Raw genomic sequence first — 11,216 nt, 5'->3', positions numbered from 1 at the left:
TTTAATTTATTTCTTTTTAGGGGTGGTGGTGGGGGTGGTAGGGGGCTGGAGGGAGGGGGGTGGGTCGGGTGAGGGTGGGATAAAAAAATTGAAGTTGAAAAATATTTTTTAAAAAATAAGCTTTAAATTTACTTTTTCAACAAAAAAAATTTGATTTTTTCAACAAAAAAGTTGTAATTTGAAATTGGTGGAAAGTTTTGGAAAATGTTCTCCTTGATTTTTGAAGGGAAGTCATTTTGGTTGAATTTGAGGAAAATGAGTTGATTTAGAAAACATTTTTCCAAAACATTTAATCCAACAAAACATGAGAAAATTGGAAAACATTTCCTTGATACCAAACACACCCTTAGTGATGAAAAGTTGAGGAGGGCGATGACCTGGTGGTCGAGGTGAGCCACCAGTATCTATGGATCTGATGAAGATTAAAGGGAAAAGATAAAGAAGATAAAAAGAATAAAAGGAAACACAATTTCTTCTTTTCTTAAAAAAAATAGAATATTAATGTGAAATAAATTAAATATTTATAAAGTTAATATTTTAATTATCTTTTTATCTCTCACTCTCCCAAAGAAAGTGAACTACACCTTCTTTGCCACATCAGCATTTAGGGAGCAAATAGTTTCACTTTAAAATAGTCCAAGGGGGTAATAGGACCCCTGTGAAGTATGAATGTGTAGTTGGAAATCCGGCTATAGATTGGAGGGGCTTTTGGTCATTTTCTCTTTGCTATTCCTAAAATTTACTCATAACAAAATACGTATGTAATATATTTCTAACACAAATTTGATATAATAACACATAAGTTAATTTAAATAGTATTTGAATATTTAAAATTTAAGTATGATACATTTTTAATACCGCTAATAAGAGAGAAAAATAAACGAAAATTGTAATATATTTTTAATTCAATATATCATGCATATTATAGACATTTTTAATGTACATCGGGAATATATCATTAAAATATTTATAATACAAATGTATTATAAGTAGAATATGTGAATTTCAAATATTCAAGTACAATTTAAACTAATTTACAGTGTTACAAATATATTATATTTGTTGTGAAATAATAACAACCAAATTTATAATAATGTATAATATTAAATTTGAATCGTATTACAACTATGTTTATATTTCATACACTTGTAATACAACTATAAAAATAACTTTTCAAAATTTCACCTAATGAATCACCACCATCAAACGACCAGAATTACCAATAGCTCCAACCAATCCATTAATACTCTCTCTGTTCCTATTTACTTGTCAAATATATTTTAATTTGATTTCTATTTTTACTTGTCATTTTTGACAAATCAAGGAAGGGCAAAAGAAATTTCCTATTATACCCTCAATTTATTAACATTGAGTTAATATCTTTGAAAAATATTGTGAGTAATGTTAGGTCGGAAATAATTAGATGTCATGCGGAAGCTGGCAAAGCGAACCTCGAAAAACCATGAGTAAGAAGACAGACGAGAAATATACCGAAAGACACACATTTAATACGGTTCAATCAATCGACCTACGTCCACAACAGAGATGAGCAATTCACATTATAAATACGAGACTACACAATAGTGAGAAAAGTAACCTCACACAATTTAGTTAGAATAAAAAGAGGTCTACACAAGTGATAACTTGTGTGAACTGTTTCTCTCCCTCCAAAAACTCTCAAAGCATCTAAGACTACATTGTGAATGCTACCGAGTTAGAAAGAATGAACCTGTATTTATAGAGTCATATACTTTTTCCTACAAGAAGGAAAAATCATTTATGGTAAAAAATTCGTGACAAATACCCAACCAGTAAATATGTTTGGGATTCTATGATTATCTCATTATACCAATCATTGTTTTCTTAATAAATTTGTCAAGTTAAAATTTGTCAAATAAATAGAAACGAAGAGAGTAACTAATCTAAATACCTATATTTTTAAAGTTCATTCGTATGTCATCCATTGAATTGGTGAAAAGAGATTTGGGCTTGTAAACATCATATTTGAGTTTGACCCAATAAGAAAGCCAAGTAATTGTCTTTTTAGGTGATTTGTATAAATAGAATTTTTCGTTACCACAATTTTATAAAAATAGTACAAAAAATAATTATAATACAAGAATCGGCAGCAAAACTATGGTGGATTGTCAAGATTTTTTATTTGATATTAGGCAAGACTTTCTTGACAACAAGTTATAGTGATTGTTAGAATTCTGTGCATAATTCTGATGTATCTTCCGGATCTTTTCAATATTTATGGCTGAAAATTGGTGATTTATTTAATTTAGCCAAAAATTCTGACAATTGTTGTGTAAAAATTTTAGCAACACATTTTTCCTTTAAAATTGATTCAGGTTGCTCCAAATCAAATCAAATTTGATATCCTTATAATGTCGTCTCAAATGTTAGATTAAACCCTATCCTTCAAAAACCAATAGATTAACTTTATTTTCTACAATGAACAAGCTCAAACTCAACATTGGAATTTGTGTGTATATCATGTATAACATTGTACATCACACACACAACTTGATGGGTGTGAGTGAAATTTATAGGGAACACCTATATAGTTAACTATACACAAAATTTGAGGAAAATATGAAGTGATTTAAACTAATTTTGAATCAAAATTTTGAGTTGAAATCGACTTGAAAATATCATTATGATAACGTATATTACATGTGTACATCATATATATTATTGTATGTCACTCACTATGTCACATTTATTTTCATGAATATATACATGATATACAAAGAGATACACACATACATTGTCTTTCATATTAACTTTTAACATATTACTTAATAAATCATAAGTAAGAAATTAAAGAAAATTGGACTGGAACTAATGATCATATATAGATGTAACATACAAAAAAAAAAACAAAAAACTAAAGAATGCTTTACATGATTCCTAATAAGAAGAATGAGAATTAGTACACTTATTTGTAGAATTGAAAAGGTATGTATATGCAAAAGTTGCATGAATTGCTGCTCCAATTGGAAGAACATCTTCATCAATGAAGAAATTTGGATTATGTGGAGGATAAATTGCACCAATCTTTTCATTTTTTGTTCCCAATAAGAATAATGATCCAGGGACCTTCTCTAAAAACACAGCAAAATCTTCACTTCCCATAAAACTAGGTGATAATTTATAGTTTTCCTCTCCAACGATCATTTTCGATACTTTTCGAGCATGTTCATATATTTTCTCATTGTTTATAGTTGGAGGAAGTGTTGGATTTTCACGACCATCAAAGTCAATCTCCACCGTACATCTATGTACAGCTGCTTGTGCTCGTACGATCTGAATTTTTCATCAAATTAATAATATAAATTTATCATTGGATACAAAATATTTTAAGTCAAGATACATTGAATTATGAAGAAAAAAAAAAACATATGTTGACTTGTGAAGCAATCCTATTGTTTGAAGTTTGAAATTTGAGGCATTGGATAAATAATTTATCATAAATTAAAGAAAAATCAAATGTTGACTTATAAAGTAATCCTAGTTTGACATTTCAAGCAATATAAAATTTTTGCCCATAGAAACATCCTTAGAGTTTTGGTGTAAATATATATATTTGACCAACCTTATAAAAGAGAAATATATATTTAATACTTATAACCTTAAACATCAAATTAAGTAGCAATAAAAGCAATCATTCAAGGTGAAATAGAAAACTTAAAACTAAATTATTATCAGATACTAAAGAGAAAAGTATGTCAGATGAAATTAGTAAGTTAATTACCTCTTCAATTCTTTTCCTCAAACCATAGAAACTCTTCTTACTAAATGCTCTATAAGTCCCAGAAATTGTAGCTGAATCTGGTATGACATTAAATGATGACCCCCCTTGAATCATAGCCACAGAAACAACCTACAAAAATTACACATAAACTCTTTGTTATCCTCTAAAAAAAAAATAAAAAAAAATTAGTTTCAAAATGAAGCTAACATTTAAGCATAGATTTTTTGAAATATTCTCTTCACATATTTGTCTAGCCATAAAATTTGATCAGATACTGAAAATCTAATCTTCAAATACTTTTAAGTTCCCATACCAGTTTATTGGACTTTCACTCAAGAAAAACTCAAATTTTCAAATTTCATGTTTCAACTTCAATATCTATAACGAAATATGAATGAAATACAATTTATCTGCAAATATCTGTCTGACCGTAAAATTTGATCAGATACTGAAAATCTAATCTTCAAATATTTTTAAATTCCCATACTAGTTTATAGGACTTTCACTCAGAAAAACTCAAATTTTCAAATTTCAAGTTTCAACTTCAAAATCTATGACGAAATATGAGTGAAATATAATTTTATCTCGAAATATCTGTTTGGCCATAAAATTTGATCAAATATTGAAAATCTAATCTTCGAATTTCTAGACCAATTTTTGGTACTTCCACTCACAAAACATCATATTCCAACAATAACAACTTCAAAAACTCAAATTTTCAAGTTTCAAACTTCAAAATTTACGACCAAACGTAAGCGAAATATAACTAATACTATTAATTACCTGTGATTCAAGAGGATCAGCCTCTCTTGACACAATACTTTGCAAACTAATAACAGAAGTAGAAGCAGCCAAAATAGGATCAACAGTATCTTGTGGTATAGCAGCATGTCCTCCTTTGCCTCTAATTGTTGCTTTAAAACTTCCACATCCAGCTAAAAATTCACCAGGCCTAGATGCAACTACACCACTTGAATACTTATGTACTAAATGCATACCAAATATGGCTTCTACATTTTCTAGAACACCCTCATCTATCATATCTTTAGCCCCGTGCCCTCGTTCCTCCGCGGGTTGAAAAATTAACACAACCGTACCCTGTATATATGCATGAACGATGAATTCGATTAGTACTCCAACGAAAATTTTGGCCTTAGATGAAGGTTTTTGTAGTTAGTTACCTGTAAATTGTGTTGGAGTTGTTGTAATATTTTAGCAGCACCAAGAAGCATTGTGGTATGTGCATCATGAGCACAAGCATGCATTTTGCCATCAATTTTGCTCTTGTGTTCCCATTTTGACAATTCCTATACGCAGATACAATCAAATCTCTTTATAATCATGTTATTTGTCTGATATTCTTTTACTGTTATAATGCAATGTTATTATAGAAAACATAAAATAATATGAAAAACGATTCCAAAAATTAACAAACTAGCTAGGCCGTTATAATGAGATGATTTTATATTTTATGGAAAGGTCTTGATTATATTTCTTGATCTTCAAAGAAAAAGTATTAGCAATGTAATTTTTATATCAAAGAAGTGTTGATATAAATGATTGATATTCTTTTCACATGGTACGAAGAAAGAGGTAATAAAATTCAAAATATGTCCCACGTACTATAGTGAATGTGGTCAGAAAAAATAAAAATAAGGTTTGACTTATACATTTCATTCATGGCTGAAATGTCGCCACCACTGACGCCGCTGCTATTTCTGACCAAAACAAGTAAACTACCACAACTATCACAACTCATTCGTAGAGTTAAACCATATAAATTTTTATTAATATTTTAAACATATAATTTTTTGTTATATTAATATAAGAGAAACTACCATTTATACTGATATTTTTTAGGAAAAGTTGTCTGAAAAATACTTTAACTTTGGCCAAAATTGTTGTTATGATACCAAATTTTATGGATGATCTTTTACCTCCTGTACTATTTATTAATAGTGTATTTTTAAAGGTATATATGTGTTTACGTGGACATCATAAATATTGCATCATTTTAAATAGTAATGTGTCCACGTGGGCATATATATACCTTTAAAAATACACTATTAATAAATAGTACAGGAGGTAAAAGATCATCCATAAAATTTGGTATCATAACAACAATTTTGGCCAAAGTTAAAGTATTTTTCAGACAACTTTTCCTAAAAAATATCAGTATAAATGGTAGTTTCTCTTATATTAATATAACAAAAAATTATATGTTTAAAATATTAATAAAAATTTATATGGTTTAACTCTACGAATGAGTTGTGATAGTTGTGGTAGTTTACTTGTTTTGGTCAGAAATAGCAGCGGCGTCAGTGGTGGCGACATTTCAGCCATGAATGAAATGTATAAGTCAAACCTTATTTTTATTTTTTCTGACCACATTCACTATAGTACGTGGGACATATTTTGAATTTTATTACCTCTTTCTTCGTACCATGTGAAAAGAATATCAATCATTTATATCAACACTTCTTTGATATAAAAATTACATTGCTAATACTTTTTCTTTGAAGATCAAGAAATATAATCAAGACCTTTCCATAAAATATAAAATCATCTCATTATAACGGCCTAGCTAGTTTGTTAATTTTTGGAATCGTTTTTCATATTATTTTATGTTTTCTATAATAACATTGCATTATAACAGTAAAAGAATATCAGACAAATAACATGATTATAAAGAGATTTGATTGTATCTGCGTATAGGAATTGTCAAAATGGGAACACAAGAGCAAAATTGATGGCAAAATGCATGCTTGTGCTCATGATGCACATACCACAATGCTTCTTGGTGCTGCTAAAATATTACAACAACTCCAACACAATTTACAGGTAACTAACTACAAAAACCTTCATCTAAGGCCAAAATTTTCGTTGGAGTACTAATCGAATTCATCGTTCATGCATATATACAGGGTACGGTTGTGTTAATTTTTCAACCCGCGGAGGAACGAGGGCACGGGGCTAAAGATATGATAGATGAGGGTGTTCTAGAAAATGTAGAAGCCATATTTGGTATGCATTTAGTACATAAGTATTCAAGTGGTGTAGTTGCATCTAGGCCTGGTGAATTTTTAGCTGGATGTGGAAGTTTTAAAGCAACAATTAGAGGCAAAGGAGGACATGCTGATTTTTTATATAAATTTTGAATATATATATATTTTTTAATTTTAAATATTAATCAAATTAATTAACTTCAAAAAATAAAACATAATAACTATTTTGAAATTGAAGAAATATTAATTTTTTTTTCATTTACTCGCCCACAAAATTGTCTTAGATCTACTTCAACTAACATTTAATAACAAGAACGAAATTTCAATGGACGTCAAATTGCACCGTCAAATCTTTTACAATAATATTTTTACTTGAATTTAATGCTATATCAAAATACTATTATAGAAACATATAATATAAAAAATCAATTTCACAAAAACAAACTTAATTAACTACTCCATTTGTCCCTAATTACTTCTCCATTTTTTTTCTTTTAATTGACATTAATTACTTGTCCATTTTGACAAATAAAAAAAGGATAATTTTTTTACCTATTATATCCTCAATTAATTACTTTGAAAAAATTAGAACTTCTTGAAAATTTTAAATGTTTAATTCATCTACTTCATAATTAATAGGGATAAAATGGTAAACTCACTATATCAATCATTGTTTTCTTAATAGGTGTGTCAATGCAAAAATGGACAAGTAATTAAGGACAGAGGGGTGCATATGAGAGTTCAAAATAATTACTAACCTGAATAGGCAAAGCATCCATATCAGCTCTAAGAGCAACAAACGGCGGCTTACCGGAGCCGATGGCTGCAACAACGCCAGTCTTAGCCACCGGCCACCGGTATTTAACTCCCATCCGATCAAGTTCCTCTCTAATTAAAGCACTTGTCATAAATTCTTCATAAGCAAGCTCTGGATTCTCATGAATTTGTCTCCTTATCTTCCTCATCCACTTGACTGTCTCAGTATCATTCGCTAAATTTATAATATGATCTTTCGCGAAAATATTTTGATCAATCAAAAATGGATTCAGACACTCTTCTTCGTGCCCTAAAGAAAAAAACATGAACATAGAAAACACCAACAACACCAAAACTTTCTTAGTACCCATAATTTGTGAAAAATTTATCAAGAAAATTTGTGGGTATTTTTTATTTTGTGGTTTCAAAGCGACCCACTATGGGACTATATAATAAAAGATAATTTAGATGAAGATATATTTAGTTTTATATATATGGAGGAGAGGGTGACAACAAATTGAATGTGAAGTGATATTAATATAGTGGATTTATGTGGACTAGTTGATACAAATAATTAATTAACTTCATGAAACAAATGAAAAACGTGACAAAATACGTAGAACGTGAAATGTCAGAATCATACTTGATACGGTATTTAATTATTAGGATTATAATGAATATTGTTTATTGGCTTTACAATAAGATGCCTTCTTCTACTTTTCTTCTTCCTCTTTTGAGTAATATTTTTTTTGTTTCAGTTTGTGCGAATGTGTTTGATCGTGTGTAAACTATGTAAGGATTGTGGTAGAATTGTAAATACTCTTTCATCCTTAATCAAAGGTTTCGAATTTGAGTTTTCCTGGATAAAGAGTCGCTTTTATTAGGAACCGATTTACCCTTCAATGTGGGACTTTCTAGTACAAATTCGAATTTAATCGGGCTCTGTGAATACCAGACACCAAGTGAAAAACGAATTATGACAAACAAAGTAAAATAGAAAAAGTAATAAATAGGGATAAGGGTCTGAAAAATACCCCAACTTTGGCCGAATTTGTTATTACGATATCAAACTTTCATGAGGACCTATTACACCCTAGACTATTTAATATCGTATTTTAAACATATATATGTGCCCACGTGGACATAAAAAAATTGCATAATTATAAATAGTAATGTGTCCACGTGGGCACATATATACCTTTAAAATACACTATTAAATAGTTCAGGGGGTAAAAAATACGGTATTAAATAGACTAAGGGGATAATAGGTCCTCATGAAAGTTTGATATCGCAATAATAAATTCGGCCAAAGTTGAGATATTTTTCAGACTCTTTTCCCTAATAAATACTATATAGAAAGATGTCTATTTTTTTGGGCTGAAAATGTATTTGCATACATAGAGACTGAGGAAGTCTAATAAATTTTATATCTAATTTTTTTTTGGATGTTATAGATTACTTTACAATTAAAAACTTTAAATGAATTTTATACAATGACTATATTAATACGCATCAATTTCAAATAAATCGTTGCCAACTAAATGAAGTCTCATAGTCTATTAGTATATGTGCTAATAGGAGGTAGTAAGTATATATTAAAAATTAATTTTAATAATTGCGATTTGTTTGATAATTTAAATTTAAAATGAGATGGTCACACACTTTAAAATGATTATAAGTTTTAGTCTCACTGTTGTCTCATATTAGCACAAAAATAAAAATTAAAAAAATTATATGTTTCAACCACGAAAAAAATATAAAAGGATGTGTTGAGAATATATAAGTGAATTTAAAAATGTATTTCCTTAAATATTTTAAATTTTTAAATGAAATGACTACATATTTTAATATTACCTATTTTATCAAGTTGCGTAAGTTGATCGGGTACCACCATAATTAAATAAAATGATGACATACTATACATTTTATTCTATTTTAAATATAAATTTATATTTTAAACTTATAAATTAAGATTTTTGTAGTTACAAATATTTTGCACGTGCGATTAAACTTGTGTTTTGTGTAGTGATTTGATTTTTCATAATCTTTGACAATTATTACATAACCAGAAAACTTGTCCGTGCTTTGCGCGGTATAATTGTAATTTAAAATAATTTTTTTTATAAATTAAGTAGAAATAAAAAGGCAAATTCTATTTTGATTAGAGCCAAAATTTGTGTTTCCTCTTAAATAAAATTATTAAGAAAAGAAATAATATCTTCACATTAAGTTGACATTAGAGAAAACGATCAATTATTATTTTTTTAAAAACAAAATTGACACAATAATGTTATAACATTTTAAAAAATTGAATTACCAAATTAAGATTTTAATACAATATCATGTTCATTTCCAATTAACTTTAATTCAAACACAATATCATTCATACATGAAGTAATTAACTATTATTTAAAAATCAATCGAAGAACCAAATAGACAATATATAAGTATTCACGAATTTTTAATCAATTTCACGCAGATAAGGAAATTGTGAATACATTATTTATTGAAAATTCTACTTCTAATAATTTTAAATTTATAATTTCATTTTTTTTTTTAAAAACAAAACTATAATGGTTAACCTAAAGTAATCTAAGAAGAGAAAAAATAGATCTTGTTTTCCATTTCAATAAAATAATTCACCTAATTAATTATTTTCTTTAAATTAGGCATAATTCAAAATTTTCTTTTATAGAAGTACAAAAAAATACTCAAAAACCTTTATACCAATAACTAACATTTTAAAATAAATAGTGAAAAGAAAGTAAAAAGAACAAAGAAGGAAAAAAAGTAATTTAAGGAAAAAATTAATAGCATTAATGATGAGATTAAGGGGAAAAATTAATAGCATTAATGATGAAATGATTTAAAATTTGAAAAAATGCAAAATAGATAAACTTCCAAGAAAAATTTGTGAGCAATTATTAAAAAAAATTATATGAAAAAACGTTTTTTTTTTATAAAGTTAAATAAATATTTGAATTAAGAAGAGTGTCATCATTTTCTATTTTTAACTTTATTAGTATTTGATATGGGTATAATCGTGTAGATCTTTAGCAGAAGAGATGATCTAATTAAATTATAAAATATAAAATCGAATTACATTAATAAATATTAATATATTTGTTACAAAGATTATAATAACTAATTATTGTAATAAATAAATAAAAGAAAGTAAAAAAAAAAATTAAAAAAGAAGTGATTTAAGGAAATGATATAAATGAGATTAGTTATCAGATTAAGGTAAGGAAGTAAGAAAATTAATATGATTGTTGATGAACAAAATTAAATATGGTTACCTTTGATATTTTTGTCTTTTAGTCTTCAAAATTTTAAAAATGTCAACAAAATTAATATATATATATATTCATTATTTCTAAGAATATAAAGTATAATTAAAGATAAATAAATAAAATAAAACAAACATTAATTAAAGGTGATACATAAGAAAAAAGGGGAAAATAAATAAATAATAAAATTTACAAAAAAAAGGAATTAGAAGAATAAAAAATTGAAAGAAATAATATGAGCACTAATTTAGAATCCATTCAAATCACAATAAAAAAATAAAACAAACATTAATTAAAGATACATAAGGAAAAATGAAACAAAAAAATTAAAGAAAAAGTTTAAAAAAAGAACGGTAGAATAATATATATATTCATTATTTCTAAGAATATAAAGTATAATTAAAG

General features: G+C 27.3%; 1 protein-coding gene across 1 annotated transcript; it reads right to left on the bottom strand.

Annotated features, from left to right (window-relative positions):
• Positions 1 to 2,728: 2,728 nt before the first annotated feature.
• LOC102601526 (IAA-amino acid hydrolase ILR1-like 2) lies at positions 2,729 to 8,011 on the bottom strand. The gene is made up of 5 exons (XM_006355869.2): positions 7,524 to 8,011; positions 4,942 to 5,067; positions 4,544 to 4,858; positions 3,761 to 3,889; positions 2,729 to 3,312 (listed from the first exon to the last, which is right to left on the bottom strand). Exons 1-5 carry the CDS (start codon positions 7,890 to 7,892, stop codon positions 2,917 to 2,919), a joined length of 1,335 nt encoding a protein of 444 aa, XP_006355931.1. The 5' UTR covers positions 7,893 to 8,011; the 3' UTR covers positions 2,729 to 2,916.
• Between the last annotated feature and the right edge of the window lie 3,205 nt (positions 8,012 to 11,216).

This window comes from Solanum tuberosum, unplaced genomic scaffold (assembly GCF_000226075.1).
Source record: "Solanum tuberosum cultivar DM 1-3 516 R44 unplaced genomic scaffold, SolTub_3.0 scf00210, whole genome shotgun sequence".
Taxonomy (NCBI): domain Eukaryota; kingdom Viridiplantae; phylum Streptophyta; class Magnoliopsida; order Solanales; family Solanaceae; genus Solanum; species Solanum tuberosum.
The sequence above is the reverse complement of the archived record's forward strand: the minus strand, read 5'-3'. Positions and strand labels throughout refer to the sequence as shown.